At 33.4% G+C, this 17,808-nt stretch overlaps 3 protein-coding genes and 1 non-coding gene across 5 annotated transcripts; 3 read left to right on the forward strand and 1 right to left on the reverse strand.

Annotated features, from left to right (window-relative positions):
* The first annotated feature begins 5,134 nt into the window (after nt 1-5,134).
* On the forward strand, nt 5,135-9,798 carry LOC111308941 (ABSCISIC ACID-INSENSITIVE 5-like protein 7). 2 transcript variants are annotated; one of them, XM_089746745.1, is made up of 5 exons: nt 5,135-5,272; nt 6,234-7,377; nt 8,355-8,426; nt 8,517-8,546; nt 9,309-9,798. In XM_089746745.1, the coding sequence occupies exons 2-5, from the start codon at nt 6,283-6,285 to the stop codon at nt 9,381-9,383; spliced, it is 1,272 nt and encodes a 423-aa protein (XP_089602871.1). In that variant the 5' UTR covers nt 5,135-5,272; nt 6,234-6,282; the 3' UTR covers nt 9,384-9,798. The 2 variants fall into 2 exon arrangements, with proteins under 2 accessions (XP_089602871.1, XP_089602872.1); XM_089746746.1 differs by lacking the exon at nt 5,135-5,272 and having other exon boundaries at nt 6,149-7,377; nt 9,318-9,798.
* Nucleotides 9,799-10,179: 381 nt separating this feature from the next.
* Nucleotides 10,180-13,827, reverse strand: DJ1C (Class I glutamine amidotransferase-like superfamily protein). The gene is made up of 8 exons (XM_022907643.2): nt 13,492-13,827; nt 13,026-13,226; nt 12,496-12,645; nt 12,231-12,410; nt 11,903-11,980; nt 11,541-11,741; nt 11,195-11,332; nt 10,180-11,104 (listed from the first exon to the last, which is right to left on the reverse strand). The coding sequence occupies exons 1-8, from the start codon at nt 13,750-13,752 to the stop codon at nt 10,895-10,897; spliced, it is 1,419 nt and encodes a 472-aa protein (XP_022763378.2). The 5' UTR covers nt 13,753-13,827; the 3' UTR covers nt 10,180-10,894.
* Nucleotides 13,828-13,850: 23 nt separating this feature from the next.
* Nucleotides 13,851-17,405, forward strand: MCCB (3-methylcrotonyl-CoA carboxylase). The gene is made up of 10 exons (XM_022907642.2): nt 13,851-14,322; nt 14,401-14,520; nt 14,624-15,058; nt 15,134-15,224; nt 15,316-15,557; nt 15,645-15,809; nt 16,033-16,107; nt 16,337-16,468; nt 16,878-16,934; nt 17,044-17,405. Exons 1-10 carry the CDS (start codon nt 14,110-14,112, stop codon nt 17,245-17,247), a joined length of 1,734 nt encoding a protein of 577 aa, XP_022763377.2. The 5' UTR covers nt 13,851-14,109; the 3' UTR covers nt 17,248-17,405.
* A 156-nt stretch (nt 17,406-17,561) lies between these two features.
* On the forward strand, nt 17,562-17,634 carry TRNAR-UCU (transfer RNA arginine (anticodon UCU)). Its single transcript has one exon. It is a non-coding gene; the product is annotated as a tRNA-Arg (tRNA).
* The last annotated feature ends 174 nt before the right edge of the window (nt 17,635-17,808 follow it).

The following is a 17,808-nucleotide window of genomic DNA, read 5'->3' on the forward strand; positions in this document are numbered from 1 at the left end:
GAATTGTATTTGCTCACACCTACAAACAATCTAAGTTGTTGAACAACAAACACTTAATAATTCATAAAATAAAATAAGCAAAACCCCACACACACAACAGAAAATGACGGGTCATTTTTGCATTTTACCTATTTCCAACCACAAAATGTCGTGGAAAAACAAATTTATAAGTTGAATAAATAACTTTATCCTAAACTTTTTTTAAGCCATAATTTCTCAAAAGAATAATACTACTACTTTTTATTTTATTTATGGATTGTTTGTAATAATAAATATGGTTGAGGTGTTTTTAGATTAATAGAATAAAGTTCATAGATAATTTTAAAAAGACAGCTTGTTTAGATTGTCAAAAAAAAGAAAAAAAAGTGATCAGAAGGGCTTGGAAATTAAAATTTTAGAATGCACCCTAACGTTCAAATCAATAATTATGTAAAACAAAAAATGTTGAAAATTAAAAAAAAAAATTATGAGATAGAGTAAGATTAATCTACCTTTTTTTAGTTTTTACTGCATAATTCTTGCTCTTAAGAATATAATTGTATGAATTGAATTAAATGTGATATATGTATTTTTTTATCAAAAAATTTTTTTTTGATTAAAATAAATTGTATATAGATGGCGTTCCTATTTCTTTATACTCCTTCCATTTTAAAATATTTGTTATGTATTAATTTTTACGAAATTAAAATTTTTTTACTTTAATATATTTAATATTAAAATATAATATTTTATTAAATAAAATGTTCATGATTTTTAATAAAAAAATCATAAAAATAATTTTAAAATATAAAAAAGTAAGAATTTTAAATATTAAAAAAAATAAATAATTTTGAAACATCTAAGAAAACAAAAAAAAAAAGTTTAAGGGAATATCATATTTAAATTTTTTTTTTTTTTAGTTTTATGGGTTTGACTTTATTTTGGACCTTTAGCACAAGAAAATATTGGACTTAACGAATAACAATTTTACACTATTTATATTTGTGACATTTGCATTTTTAACTCTTAAATTATAGGTTTTATTATTTTATCTTACCTTATCTATTAATATATACCCTAAAACTGATTATTATATTATAATAAATAAATTTAATTTTTAAAATATGATAGAACAACACGTACATGTGACGCAATGAAGGATTGATTGTGGAGAATAGGACTGCGTATGTGCGGAACCACCATGATATATATGGTGTGCACATGAAGGAATCATGGACAGCCACGTGGTGCTCCGGAACCTCACCATTGTTGCGGAATCTGCAGATCGCCTATTCCCCCTACCCCATAATTAAATTGGTTCTATTTAGTAGTCATCGGCCTGAAAATGCCACCGTTATTGATGTGAGTGACTCCGACGTTCCCTATTGATTACGATTCCTTCAATCTGGTTATTATATAATCTAAAATTATATTTTTTTTATATTTCATAAAATATTTCAGTGTAAAAATAATATTATAATCAAAAATTAAAAATTGTTCTTTAAAGCTAAGAGTTTTTTTTTTATATAAAATTCCATTTTTCAAGGGATAAAAATCATAAGGGTAAATTTTTGAGCTTTTGGAATAAATAATATAATATTCAACAAACATAAAAAAAAAAAAAACTTTTAATTTTATTATTGCTAGAAGATGAATTCGCAATAATCTTTGCACTTGTTTGGTAGTACGGATAAATATTTAGGGATGGTGCTTTGACGGTAAACCTACTGCCAAACGAAACTTTTAAATTTGAGAGATTTGAGATGGATAAAGAGGCAGAGTTGCACGTGCATTTGGTGCATGACACCTATTTGATGTGCGCATATAACATGTGAAATCCACGTATGAAAGTTGTTATCGACTTATCGTTGTACTAAAGAATGTTGACCAAATGACAGCCATTTACTTCGTTCAGACGTCCTTCTTTATTCCGTTAATTTCTTTTTACGGGTGAGTAAGAAACGCGAGGGATTTGAATGCAAAAACTTCGTTTTTAACTATATTTTAGATTTTAGATGCCTTGATTCTGACTTTGTTTTAATGCTATTAATGCACTAAATTTTTAAATTTATTAAAAAGTAATAATGAATTTAAAATTTTAACAAATTAATAATATTAAAACAAATTCAAAACCAATATATCTAAAATTTAAAGTATAGTTAGAATTAAAGAAATATATATTGAAGTTTTGAGATTTTAAATTGAGGAAATTTAAAATTCAATAGTTTAGTAGTTATAAGAAACTGAATACTAATATAATTAAGTTAAATGATGAAGTATTATCAAAAAGTAATTATTTTTTATATTTGAAATTAATTATTTAAAGGATGTTGAGATAAAAAAAAAATGTAAATAATGAGATTCAAGTAAGATAGGTTAATAGGCAAAATACGTTAGATGTGTTGTGTAATTATAACATGATTTTAAAGTTAAATGTAAAGTTATATAAAGCAACTATAAGGCCATCATTATTATATGATATTGAGTATCGAGTTATTATGAAACAACATGATAAGAAAATTAGTGTACTTGAAATGAAAATGTTTAGATGGATATATGATAAAACTAAAAAAAATAAAATAAATTCAAGAAAAAATAAAAATAATTTGAATTGAAAAAAATATCATTAAGAATTGTTTGAGATAATTAAAACATATGAAATATAGACCTATTTGTGCACTTATTAAAAGAAATGAACTTCTAAATTTGGAAGAAACCAAAACTTTTAGAGGTAAGGTAAATTAGAAAATATATAGATGCAAGTAATAAGATTTGAGAAAGACTAAAATTTTAGACGTAAATTACGAAAAATATGAATATAAATAATAATAAATGAGAGTTAATAAAATAGATAAAAAAATTTGAACTAAATAATTGGTGTAAGAAGATTTAAAACATGATCTAATATGATTTTTTTTTTATTTCTATCTTTCATATAATCAACCTCAAAATTATATGATACAATACTTAGTTTATTATTGTTATTATTATATTACTACATTTTTAATCATTTCATTATCAAGTATTTATTACATCACGTAATCCTATTCTATATATTTCAACTTTCGAGAGTAATAATAATGCTAGCATGCTACATTTATTGGTAAGGTTTGAATAAAAAATGTTCAATATGTAACAAGTATATCGTCCACGGATGAGTCAGAATTTGTAATAAAATTTGTGAGTATGAAAGGATAAGATTTAATTCGAAATATTAAATTATAAATAAAATATATTTTAAATTAAATTTTAATATAAAATATTAATATTTTCATTATATATATTTAAAAATTTTGAACTTTTAACTCGATGAGCTAAGCTAAGCTGAGCCAATCTTTTGATAAAATCATTAGAAATTAACCCAACTTGAGTCCATTTGACCCATTAACAACTAGTAGCAAAATGTACTTGTGATTTTTGTGAAGTTGTGGTGAACCCAAATCAACTCATTATTCAACTAGTTGAGTACATAAGCATTTTATTTTCTCTCCATAAATTTTTTAGATAAATAGATTTCGTTCTCAACTTTTTGAATAAAAAATGTTTCTATCATTTAATTAAATGTTCAAAAACTATATCAAAATATTATATTTGATTAAGATTTATATCCTTCAATGGTTCTAAAAAGGTCATTTTTATGATCTAAAGTCTAAAAAACGATGTAATATTTGATACGTAAATTTGCCCCTACTATTATAGTTTCTTTAATTTATAAATTATCTATATGTGGGTTTAATTTAATTTTATATTAGATTTATCTAGTTAGTTATATTTTAGTTTATTGATTGATTATTCAATAAATTTTTTATATATAAATGTAATATTTAATTATGATTATAATTTTTTTTATGCTTGTAAATTTATATAAAAAAAACACAGTTAATTACTATTTAAAACCCATATAAAATCATATAATAAAAATTGTGCTACAAAATTACACGAAAGTCACACTAGCTATAAGTTTGTGGTACGCATTTATAACCGTTTATCAATACATATTATTACACATAACCATTGGTTGTATATAGAATGATTATTGAAATATATGCTATCGGGTAAAAGTGTGTGAAAATTTTATTATTTTTTATCTGGTTTGCAAAATATTTATAAATCTAAAATTTAACTCATTTAATTTAAAAAACCATCCCTGACTAATATATTTAAAATTTAAATTTCAACATATATAATTTATTTTAAATTTTTTAAGTTGCGATCTATTTAAAAAAAAAAAAATTTAGATGTGATAGTAGAATGTTGTAAATTTACTAATTTGTGGGTCAATAATTTTTTTATCATATAACACGACATGTTTGTTTAATTACAAGTTATGTGATAAAATACTTCTTGAGGAATAATATTTAAATAAATTCTTATATTTACTAAAAAATAAATAAATTCTTGATATTTTCTTACATAAAATTAAGATTATGACTTATTTCATTATAATTATATCCACTAATCTTAAAAATGGATGAATAATGTCCAATTGTTTTTTTAAACATTTTTTCTTCAAATATTTGTCATACAGTTCATTTAATAAATTTAAATAAATATTTTTATACGTTACATCAATCAACTAAAAAAATTTAATAAAAAATTAAATATTTTATAACTTTAAAATTTTAATTAAAATAAAATAAAAGTTTATAAATCACAATATCATTCGATAAACATAGGAGATTTTTATTTGAAAATTTTGAACTTTATTACTAACTTTTAATATAATAATTTTCTAAATAATAAAAAAAAAAAGAAAGAAAATGAAAATAATGTAAAACGTGTTTTTGTGCAATTGTGCACCACATAACACACAATTTTCATCACCCAATATGATCAATTAATCCAAAGTCCTCCCTACTCCAAAAAGTACCATCAGATCACCTTGTCGGAAAGCAGATCCAACGGCACTTAATCTACCATCTTTCTCTTCCCCATTGGCTACACGTCACATCAAACTTTCAACCCGATTTCTACTGGTCCACGTTGCGCGATCTAGGCGACTAGCAGCCTCCCAGTAAATATTATAATAAAAATAAAAAAAAAACAAGATAAAGAAAATTACAATTAAATCCACCAAAATCGGGGAAGCTCCTTAAATTTCGACTCGTGTCGAGGCGGCACAGACACTTGTCGCCTCCACACAGCTAAAGCCTCACCCTTTCTCTTCAGAAAAACGACACAATCTCTTTCTCTCGGTCGCTCGTTCTCCAGTCCACACTGTTTCGATTTTTAACAAATTTTTATTTTTTTTGGTTTACAAAAAATTTAAAACTCGCAAAAATAAAATTAAAAGGTAAAAAAGAAAGCGTCTCTTTCTTTTCTTTTCTTTTCTTTCTCACTCTTTCTCTCTACTATTTTATATTTTTCCATTTTCTTATTTTTTTTGTCTTTTTCTTATTTTTAGTTTCTTTTTTTTGCTTGTTTTTTTTTTTTTTTTAGTTTTTTCTTGATTAAGGGAACCATTTTGAATGGGTTAAGGAAGAGATTTTTTTTACTTGGAGTTAGTCTAGCTATTTTTTTCCCTTCTGTTTTATAATGAAAAAAAAGTTTTTTTTTTCATTGATTTATTTTTTGTTACTTGGGTTGAATTTTTCTTGATGTTACATGCTGTTGATAGATTCTATGATTTGGAATAATGGGTTGGCTTTAGATTCTGTCAAAGCTTCGATTTTTGTGCTGTTTTCTGCAAATGAAAGTTTAGTAGAAATGGCAGTTTGACACTTGTTAGCTGTTGATTAGTTTCTAGCTCCAGATTGATTTTGTTTCCTTTTAGTGTTCTGGATCTGGGTATTGAAGAAAAACAAAATGACAAAACGTAGTTTCAAATTATTCTATCTTATCTGCATAAATTGGATGGATTTGCAGAACAATTTGTTTGGTTATGTGTATGATTGTATACTTTGTACTACATGTTGGAGAATCTTGAAATTTCGAGATTTAAGATGAAAGTTTTAATCTTTATTGGTTTCCATATATTTCTAAGCCGTTACTTTCTCATTTTCGTTTTTTGTTATTTATAGTTTGAAAGTTGTGATGAATAGTTATGATTCTATTGCTAGTTAGATATTTATGGTTTTAATGGAATTCTAATTAAAAAGTATGACCATAATTGAAAATATAATGAGAATATTACGTATGATTAACTTTGCTTGGTTTGTGAACATTTATTAGATCTTAGGTTGAAGGAAAAAAATTAATAAGAAGGACAGTGAACGATATAATCATCTCATCTACTTCAGTTGATGGATTTATAGGGAAATTTGAATTGAGGTCATCTGTGTTTGCTGCTGTTCAAAACAAGAAATGGGATCTCATCTGAATTTCAAGAACTTTGGTGATGCTCCAAGTATGGAAGGAATCGGGTCAAAGCCACTGGGGAATTTCCCATTGGCTAGGCAGTCATCCATATACTCATTGACCTTTGATGAGCTGCAGAACACCTTTGGTGGACTTGGAAAGGACTTTGGATCAATGAACATGGATGAACTCTTGAAAAATATATCAACTGCTGAAGAAACTCAGGCTATTATGACAGCTTCAGTTCCTGGAGGAGAAGGAAGTCTTTCTGGTGGCAATTTGCAGAGGCAAGGATCATTAACATTGCCAAGGACTCTGAGTCAAAAAACGGTTGATGAAGTGTGGAGAGACTTGATGAAAGAGTACGATGGTGCTAAAGACGGAAGCAGTGGTGGTGGAGGAACAAATTTGCCACAGAGGCAACAGACTTTGGGAGAGATGACTTTGGAGGAATTCTTGGCGAGGGCAGGTGTCGTAAGAGAAGATATGCAACAGATTGGAATGCCAAATAATAGTGGATTCTTTGGTAACAACTCTGGTTTAGCTATTGGACTTCAACAGACAAATAGAAACAATGGATTTTTGAGTAACAATAACTCTGTTCTTAATCAGCCTTCAAGGTTACCGTTGAACATAAGTGGAGTCAAATCCTCACAGCCGCAGCAGCAGCAGCAACAACAACAACCACAGCAACAGCAGAAGCAGCAACCACAGCCACAGCTACAGCCACTCTTTCCCAAGCAACAAACAGTTGCATTTGCTACTTCTATGCACTTAATAAACGCTGCACAGCTTGCTAGTCCAGGAACTAGGGGTTCGGTGGTTGGAATTGGCGACCCTTCTATGAATAGTAATCTTGTTCAGTCTAGCGGGCTGCAGAGTGGTGGGATGAGAATAGTTGGTTTAGGATCTCCTGCAAGCCAGATATCTTCAGATGTCATTTCAAAGAACAGCGTAGATACCACTTCTTTCTCACCAGTTCCTTGTGTATTTGGCCGGGGAAGAAAATGCAGTGCAGCTTTGGAGAAAGTAGTTGAGAGAAGGCAAAGGAGAATGATTAAGAACAGAGAGTCAGCTGCAAGATCACGAGCTCGCAAGCAGGTGAGTTGGGTGCTGAGCCCCTACACTTCTTTTTTCCTTCACAGTTATCAGTTACTATTTCGTTTCATGTATAGATTCAAGCTCATTGATACTTCTTGTTTAAAAAGTTTGTTAGTTTTTAATTTGTTACTTGCTAAAGACATGTTACAGAATAAGTTTAGGACGATGCCCTTACATTGATTGTGTGAAAATAGTGGTTTGGTATGGTTTCTAGTTGCCAATCAAATATAACGCCAATGCAGAGCCACTGCATTTTGCAGTCTTTATGACTGGCATGAAGTCAGGTTCCCATTTGGAAGAATATCTCTTTCTTGGGGATGTTTTCGTTCTGATAATGTGATATGGGCCTATTTAAAGGCAGTCATTAAATTGCTGTTGGTATGTGGCCCTTTCTGTTGAAGGAACTATGATGAAAGGTTGCTGCAACTGCTGTTTGGAACAAATTTTAACCAATCTCGTCCACTGCATCGTTTTTGTTATGGCTTTTTGTTTGTGTCAATATAAAATGCTGCAGCCTGCGTTCTTTCCTACCTACTATTCCTGTAAACTACGCTATTTTTTTATTGTGAGATGTATAAGAAACTCAAACCAAACCCTATTTACTGACAAGATTACTGATGGTGCATCAACATTGGAGCATGGCTTAATTTAACTCCTTGAAGTGGAAATTTAATACCACTGTTATTTCAGTTAACTCCTTGTACAAATCTTTAGCAAAACATGCCATATGGAGAAGGCATCTTTATATTTTGACATTTGTTGCAGTTGTATCATTTATCCTTTAGCTCTATGTGTTACATAAATCACATGGAAATTAAAAATAATTCTGTGAAAACTTTTTGAAAAGTTCCTTAATTGTCTTTTTGGACCGAACTCTAAAAAGAAAAGTACTACAGAGGTATAAGTTGTATTCATTTTATAGTTTCACTCCAAGTATATAACAACTGATTGCTTCAACTGTTCTGAGTTTCTAACAGGCATATACATTGGAACTTGAAGCTGAGGTTGCAAAACTTAAAGAAATGAACCAAGAATTGCAGAAGAAACAGGTAAGTGCCGTCTGCTGACTAAGATTCTATGTGTTTTTATTGAAAACGTTGGGTGGAGTGCCATCCTTGACTGTACTTTGGTTGGTGCAGGAAGAAATGATGGAAATGCAGAAAAATCAGGTAATATGCTCATTTCTTTCATTTCCAGGTTGCATTTATATTGGCATTCCTAACAGCAACTAGCTTTTAGATGGGTTTCAAAGCCTAAAGATATAGAGATTTTTGCAAATCATAGTATAATGTCTTATGGATTTCATTGAAATGTTAATGTTATCCTGTTTTAGCTGTTTCCTTTTATGCACTGTGTTTCGCATAGTGAAAGTAGTCATTAGTAAGCCTCAAAATCAGTATTTTATTATTCTGAGATTAAAAGATAATGGACGTTTTCTCTCTTATAATTGGACGCAGCAACTAGATTTTTACAGGGTGATTAGCTGAAAAAAATCAATAAAGATCGATTTATCATTACATAAAGAATGTGCTTGACTTGAAATCAAGTACATCTCTTTTGCTTGATAATATCCTATCCAGCTTTCCTTTTCTCTTGCACTTATTTTTATGCTGACAATTAGTCGATGTATCACCCCCAAAAAAAAAACGATGGCAACCTGTTAATTATCTAGACTAACGCATGATGCATAGCAATTGCTGGATTCAAGAGTCAAAAGATGAGTTACAAACTTATAGTTTAATTTGCACCAAAGCCAGTGGAGTCGTGTAGGTTGACCAAAGGATACAGCAGTTTCCCTCTTTCTCTCTCTAGTCTGGTTACTCTTCATTAAGTTGACAGCAATACATGAATGTTACCTTTTTCTTTACTAACCTCACTCTGAGAAGATAATGCTTATTTTTCTTGTGCTCTCTGTTGCCTCATTCGGATAGATGTTACAGACACTGAATCGACCACGGGGAGGTAAAAGACAATGCTTGAGAAGAACACTCACAGGCCCTTGGTAGAGTTGGAACTGCAGATGGTCGATACAAAAATCTTGGCCATTGGTATGGTAGAAGGATTGCGGTGTGCATCTACTATCTGTATCTTCATACTTCGGAGGGGGTAGATAGCTTTATGCATAGGAGCAAAGGTTTTTGAGTTGTAAATTATGAACTTAATACAATTAGTTTCGCTCTGTAGATTAGACTTTCCTATTGGCTTGATCTATATTATTTGCCTATCATGACATATAACCTTGAGAACAAAGGCATGTAGCATTGTTGGATGTATGCTCCAATATGTTTTTACACTCGACCCAAAGACTTGGTTAGCCTCTAACCTCCATCAGATTTGACTTAAAAATTTAGGACTTTTTGCGTGTTGTAACAAATAATCTTTGGTCATGAAATTGCCTAAAAGGTTTAGCATTGTTTTTTAGCTAGCGACTCCTGGTGCTTAGAAACCAATTGCTCCATTGATTTTATTTTTACTTTTTATTTTTTTGGGGATGGCGTTGGAACCATGATTTGATATTTTTGGGTTTATGGTTTCTTGAACAACCTACACAAAGAACAAAAGTCGTGCACGTTTGTATTTCGAAAAGTCAACAGAAAAGGCCATTATATTTTTGTCGTGTTATGAGACATCTTCTAATCCCGTAGCCAGATGGCGATAATCCCAGCCTCATCCATCGGAATCCTTTATCCCACCTACGTGGATGTCTCATCCACTTTCCAATTTGATTCGGCCCCCCTAAGCATATACTACCTTAATAATTCTTTACCTAGGAGACTACAGGAACCTTTGGAAGAAAATGACTGCAGAGAAACATGATGTTTGGTGAGATAGAATCCAAATATCCAAAAATGACAATGCTTACAAAAATCTAAATGCTCCTGAAAGACATAAATTGGCCTAAAACTGGTACATCATAGTCAGATTAGACCCTTAACTAACATTTTTCATCTTGTTGAAGAGAGTCAAACAATATTATAACAGTAGGGAATCTGCAGCCTTCATTCCCCTCATCCCCCCACCCAAAATATTACATTATTCGGATTCCCGGAAAAGGCCGTTGCAATTGCAATTTCCAGTTCACCTAAGGCAACACATATGATCTATATCGAGAGAAAAAATTGAATTTTGAAGTATCAGAACTCGTTAGCATATCAGGCCTTTTACTGATAGTAGGTTCTATTAAAATATCAAACTACCTGTAGGTTGGTTTGCCACATCGGTAGATATTTGAAGATTTAGTAGCAGCTCATCACCCGAATATGGCTATGACAATTGATAAGTCAACATTTGTCATTTTGCTGCTTTGCACCTAACAGGCAGGTGTGACCTCTGTTTAAGACATGGCATATACACCAAAAAGGGAGGATACTCAACTCATACTCACATGGAGCATGTTTTTGTGATGGTTTTCTCCTTCCACTAGCCGACCAAGTTCAGGGATTATAACCTCATCTTAATATCTTAATGGCATCTGGAAAAATTGCCATTCATCTGAAATGACTCAAAATTAGATCTTCTAACTCCTGGGATACTCAAAAACGAGGCCTTCTGCAACACCTCTAGCCCTTGCATGGCCAAAAAACTTGCTCACAATAGCCAGTGCAAAATCTGAAACAGTAGCTAGGCCCCTGCTTGTGATCAGTTTACCATCAATAACCACTTTGGGACCATCTATTACATTGGTGAGTTCCCTAATGGTAGAGGGATGAGCAGTGACTTTCTTTTCCTGTATTTGGCAGATGTTATCAGTGTTGAGCATGAGCATATGATAATTAATAAGCAGGCAAATATCAAATAGTTTATCTTGAGTCTTGACCTTCACCAAACCATGTTTGTGCAGGACTGTGGGAGAAGAGCAAACTGCTCCACATATTCTTCCAGCCGCATCTTGTTCTTTGAGTAACTGCTTGAGAATCCTAGATTTTTGTAGCCGTTCAGCAGCAGCAACTCCTCCCTACAAGTTAAAAATAAACAAAAAATCTTTACTATTCACAGATGCAGGGTAGAAGAGAAAACAAAATCTTCCTGGCCCAAGTTATGAATTTCAAACTAAAACACAAACGTAGGATACAAAATATAATAGAATTCCTTAATCCCAATTTTATATTGAGAAGAGTACATCCAAAACTATTTGTATTAGAATGGAAATTTGTTTATCTCACCGGAAGAATGATTAAGTCATATATTGACCCTGCAGCATCACCAATTAACTTGTCAGCAATGATTTTTACACCCTGAGATGCTGTAACTTTAACTGATTTTTCAACTGAGGCGACCACAACATCCACCTTCGCTCGACGTAAAATGTCTATGATAGTAACTACTTCAATCTCCTCTGAACCATTTGCAACTGGAACTAGAACCTGCCAAAAACATTTTGACCAGAATAGTATGTGAGGTAGGAAACATATGGCTAAAGCAAAGACGCCATATGAACTTAAAATAAAAATATGCAAGATTTTGTCACAGTTGAAGCCAGAGTATGAACATGGAATGTATCCAACTAAAGCAAGTAATAACTCACATGAGGAGCGTGGTCAACAGCCCAGTCAACTTTGTTGAACTCTTCCTTTCTCGGTTTATCATCAGCAGAATGCATGAACTGGAAAACAATCGTCATACAGAGTGAAATGCATGCCATTGTCCTTAGTTGGGAATGCAACATAGTTTTTAGTTGAGAATTCAATATTGCAGATGAAGTCTTGTCAGAAACTAAAAAAGAAATCAAAATAAATATAAGCCCACATCACTCTATGTACATAAATGAATGTGATTGTCTATCACGTGGATCAAACAAGCAAGGGTGAAGCACCATAAAGAGACTTTGAAAGCAACAGAGTAAAAGGCTTTACCAACACTTCTGCAATCGCCTTGGCCACAGACTCCCCAAAAAGCTGATCAACTAAGGACAGAGCAAACAGAAAACAAGTTCCAGGGCCCTGGCTTGTTGTAAGCTCTCCCGAAACTTGAATATTTGATTTGACAGCCCAGAAGGTTGGAAGCTTGTCAAAGAATGCAGGGTGGCAAGTTATCTTGCATGATAAACTACATCAAATTTAGCAATCAAAATTCATTGATATGCACAAAACTCCAAATTTATTGTAAACCAATACTCACCCGCTTCCTCCTCAAGAGACCCCAAGGGAGAAATGTGACTGCTGGAGCAGTAGATATACCTCCATACAGCCTCTTTTCCTCAGCTTGTTTACTTGTAATTTTCTTGAGAATTTCACAATCTCTTAATCGTGCAGAACCAGGCATTCCTCCCTTCAAATTTTAGAAAAAATTACTGCAGCATGAAATGTATACTAAAAATAATTTACCAGAAGAACTATAAATAACAAATCAATCTCTTGGTCAGTAAAATTACAGATTAGGGGAAGCACAGCCATATTCTCAGAAAGAAGAAGTGTCGCATTAATCCCAGATGTGTTTCAGGTTATTTCCAGTTGGAGAGTATAATTCCAACACTACTATTGTTACCATAGACAGCTGACACCTCTAAACCAAATGCATAGTGTTCATTGTCACAACAAATAAAAACACACCCCTTGGTACTCTTGTGACAACTAACAATGTATGAATATGCAGTCATAGTGACATTATATCTTAAGCAAATATGAAAATACAGGGTTTGAAGAACTAACTGGCAATGCCACGAGATCAAAAACTTGATTAGTACAGGTGGAGATGGTTGTATCAGCAACCAATCTAGTGCCACCGGATGCTTGAATCTCAAGCTGCGGTTCCACTGAGGCCATGGTCACCTCTGCACCAGCACGGCGCAGAACATCAACCAATATAACAGCTTCCATTTCCTCTATACCAAATCCAATTGGAACCAAAACCTATCCATTCACACAAAAAAACAACAAAGATAAAAAATTTAATTTTCTATATCAATATTAGAAATACTAATTAAAACCCATGAAGCTAAGTGCTTAACAATGTGATCAAACCAAACGCAGTCACTCGGTGAATCTCTAGTGAAAAGGGTTTTGCAGATATTAGAAAAATATCAATTGCAAAGAAAAATATAGCATATTTAAAACAAAAAGCCAAAATTTGACATTTGAATAAAAAGAAGGGTATAGGGTTTAAGGAAGGAGACACCTTTTTGGGAGAGACAGTGGTGGTTGTGTTTATAACCGTCGCAGTTGTTGATGGGGTTGTGGGAACTGCTGAAGACGACGCTTTGATGGGTTTGAAAGAGCGTTTTGCAGTAGTTCTTGGAAGTTGATAGTCCATTGAAGAAGGAAACGTTAAGCTAGAAAGAAACGTTGCAGAGCCAAAAGCTGCGATTTGAGAAAGCCTCGAACCAAATAACCTCGTAGGAGCTGGTGGTTTCAACACCAAACACGACAAAGTATCCATTCCTCGCAATACCGGAGTATGGAAAGCAAATTACTTCTCCAGCTGAAAACAAGAAATTTGATGCTTTTATCTTATCCGCTGCCACCCACACTCCACAGTGACCACAACGATGTCGTTTTGCACCCAAAGGGCAGGGAGAGCCAGTAGAACGCTGCGTTTTCAGGATCCAGTTAAAATTGGTGGATATGGATTATACGCAAAGCCAGCGAAGAGGATAAACTATTAAAATGCACTACAATCTATGAACTCTTCCTTTAAGTTCTAACGCTAAAGTCTGAACCTTTTTTTTTTTTTTTTTAATCAAATTGTGAGCTTCTTTTGACAACCGAAAAAGAAAAAAAAAAAAGAGAGAGAGAAATGCTAAGGTCTTTGGTGAGGAAAGCAGCTTCAGCTTCTTGGAGTGTAAATTCAACCCCATGTCTAATAGCTAATCGAATCCAACTTTTCCAGACTAAACACTTTTCCATAGGACTCCTTCCCGATGGAGTCGACCGAAGCTCCGACACTTTTGCCCAAAACTCCGATGCCATGGAACGTCTCTTGTCTGAACTCCAATCCCATATCAACAAGGTTCCTCCCACTTTCTCAACAAAATATATATCCAATTCTTCTCTTAGTGCTATTAGTTAAAAACTCATTTGATTTAAGGTTCTTGCTGGAGGAGGAGAAACTGCTGTGAAGAGGAACAGGAGCAGAAATAAGCTTCTTCCTAGGGAACGAATCGATCGTCTCCTTGATCCTGGTTCTTCTTTCCTCGAATTGTCTCAGGTTCTTTTGGCCATTTCTTCTCTTTTAAAATGGGTTTTTGTTTGTTTTCTTTTTTCTTTTCTGGGTGTCTTCTGCTTCCTTATTGAACATTTCATGTAAAAAGCTTGCAGGGCATGAATTATACGGAGACCCTTTACCGTCAGCTGGAATAATAACAGGAATTGGTCCAGTTCATGGGAGACTTTGTATGTTTGTGGCTAATGATCCAACTGTTAAAGGAGGAACTTACTATCCGATTACCATTAAGAAACATCTAAGGGCACAAGAAATTGCTGCCCAATGCAAATTACCTTGCATTTATCTAGTTGATAGTGGAGGTGCTTTTCTTCCAAAGCAAGCTGAGGTGTTTCCAGACAAGGAAAATTTTGGTAGAATTTTTTATAATCAAGCTACCATGTCTGCTCAAGGCATTCCTCAAATTGCATTGGTGTTAGGCTCTTGTACTGCTGGGGGTGCTTATATTCCTGCCATGGCTGATGAAAGTGTCATGGTTAAGGGAAATGGTACCATTTTTCTAGCTGGACCACCTCTTGTCAAGGTTAGTTTCCTTGCACTTATCTGTTTCAATGTGTTTGTTTGTATTAGATAATACTTAAAAGGGAAATTTTGGCAGGCTGCTACCGGAGAGGAAGTGTCTGCAGAGGATTTAGGTGGTGCTACTGTTCATTGTAAGACATCAGGGGTTTCGGATTATTTTGCTCAAGGTGTTGTTTCCTTATCCTCTGTTACTACTATTGGAATCTCTCAATTTAGGATTATGTGAGGATTTGCAATTTCTTTTATGTTTTTCTGTAGATGAAATGCATGGACTTGCTCTTGGGAGGAATATTGTCAAGAACTTGCACTTGGCTGGGAAACAAGGGATACTGAATACATCTCCTAGCACAAACCTTCAATATAAAGAACCATTGTATGATGTGAAAGAACTTCGTTCCATTGCACCAGTAGACCACAAGCTGCAATTTGATGTCCGATCTGTTATTGCTCGTATTGTTGATGGAAGTGAATTTGACGAGTTCAAGAAACTGTATGGAACTGTGAGGACTTGAATATCTCTTGGGTTTTCGAAGTTGTTTTTCCTCATAATGTGCATGAATCTGCTAACCTTGATCGTATTGTTGCAGACACTTGTAACAGGTTTTGCTAAAATTTTTGGACAACCTGTGGGAATCCTTGGAAATAATGGGATATTATTTAATGAATCTGCACTTAAAGGGACCCATTTCATTGAACTTTGTTCTCAACGTAACATTCCTTTGGTCTTTCTTCAGAACATCACTGGATTTATGGTACATTATCCCACACTTTCCTTCCAAGCCTATCAATGCTTTATATCCTTGCATTCATGATTCATGCGGAGTGTTGCTTATCAAACTCATTTAGTAGAATATTATGCACTTGGTTTGAAATCACTGAATTTTGTCAACAACCATTATTTATGCCTCTTTTTTGCTCTGAAGTTGATGGAGCTAATGTCACTTTCAAACCTAACTGATTATTCTCAACTGCTAGGTTGGCTCAAGATCTGAGGCAAATGGTATTGCAAAATCTGGAGCTAAATTGGTGATGGCAGTTTCTTGTGCAAAGGTAGGTATCATCTTCCAACATTGTTTATTGGCTCTGTGTGTTATTCTTATGATATACGCTGATGGATGCGTAGATGAACAAATTGCTTTAATTTCTTTCACCTCCTTATTTGTATAAATTTGTTTCGTCATCTATTTTAAAATACAATCATGGGGTACATGGACAGAAACATACCGATACACATTTATAATGTTTACCTCTTCACCACTCTTGAATGATGATTTTGCAGGTACCAAAAGTGACTATTATGATTGGTGGAAGTTTTGGTGCGGGAAATTATGCAATGTGTGGTCGTGCTTTTAACCCAAACTTCCTGTTCCTTTGGCCAAATTCGAGAATATCTGTGATGGGTGGTGCACAGGTTGGTCAATACTTTCTTACAGATAATCTTTGTGCCAACAATACATTATATCCCTGGTTTAAATAACAATAGAGAAGTCTATCCTAATCTTAAAAGTAGCATTTCCTTCATCCTATATTCATATACAATATGCCATGAAATTTCATCATGCTTGTGGCTTACCACAAGCATTGAAATTATGAGTTTGCTCCGTTGAAATCATTCTTTGTCTTTGTCTTCTAAAAATGAATGGATGTACACCATTGAAATTATGATAAACTCGAGAACCTTCCATTCATGTCACGAATGCTATTCCTTACGCTTAGGTAGCCAGACATTTTACGAGTTATGCAGATATCTCTCAAAATATTTTCTTAGTTTTGTTTACTTGAATTTTCTGAGTTTTGGCTGATCATATCATATGTTGAAGGCCGCTGGTGTGCTGTCTCAAATTGAAGGGGCCAACAAGAAAAGGCAAGGAATTCAGGTAAACTTATCTTCTTCTCAAGCAGTGAATGATGATTATTCTTCTATTGAATCCAAGCAGTTATGAACCGATGCTTGTTTCTCTGTGCTTGCTCATTCTTGTATTCCAGTGGACAAAAGAAGAAGAGGAGAAGTTCAAGGCTAAGGTTGTGGAGGCATATGAGAGAGAAGGAAATCCATATTACTCCACAGCCAGGCTCTGGGATGATGGTATTATTGATCCTGCTGATACCAGGAAAATTATTGGGCTCTGCATCTCGGCATCCATGAATCACCCATTGGAAGATACCAAATATGGTGTATTTAGAATGTAATCATAATCATAACTTGCAATCCGTCCTCTTCCAACCAATTGCATGCAGCTCATAAATCATTAATCATTGTGTCAAATGTTAAAATGCTGTTAGCGAAGACCCATAACTTTTGTAAGGTTTGTGTGTCTTTCACTGAAGCCAGAATAAGTTTATGTTCATGATGTTTGAGATGCCCATACTAACTTACTAACCTCACATTTGCTTCCGTTGCTCAAAAATTTAGCACGGAAATGTTTTAATTTATTAAAATTTCAGTTTCAGACTCTAATAATATCAAAAAGAAATATAAATAATAAAGCACAACACTATCAACAGCGCCCGTGGCCTAATGGATAAGGCGTCTGACTTCTAATCAGGCGATTGTGGGTTCGAGTCCCACCGGGCGTGCTTTATATTTATATAATATTATTTTTAATTACAAAACTGACTGGCCCCTTCCGTACCCACCACCGAACGAACCGGACTCAATTCAATTGGGCCAAACTAATCAGATCCAATTACAAAACTGGTTCTTTCCTTACCCTCCACCATCAAACAATCAGACCCAACCCATTGAACTGG

The sequence above is a fragment of the Durio zibethinus genome, chromosome 2 (assembly GCF_047325235.1).
Source record: "Durio zibethinus cultivar Kanyao isolate XHJ-2024 chromosome 2, ASM4732523v1, whole genome shotgun sequence".
Classification (NCBI taxonomy): Eukaryota; Viridiplantae; Streptophyta; class Magnoliopsida; order Malvales; family Malvaceae; genus Durio; species Durio zibethinus.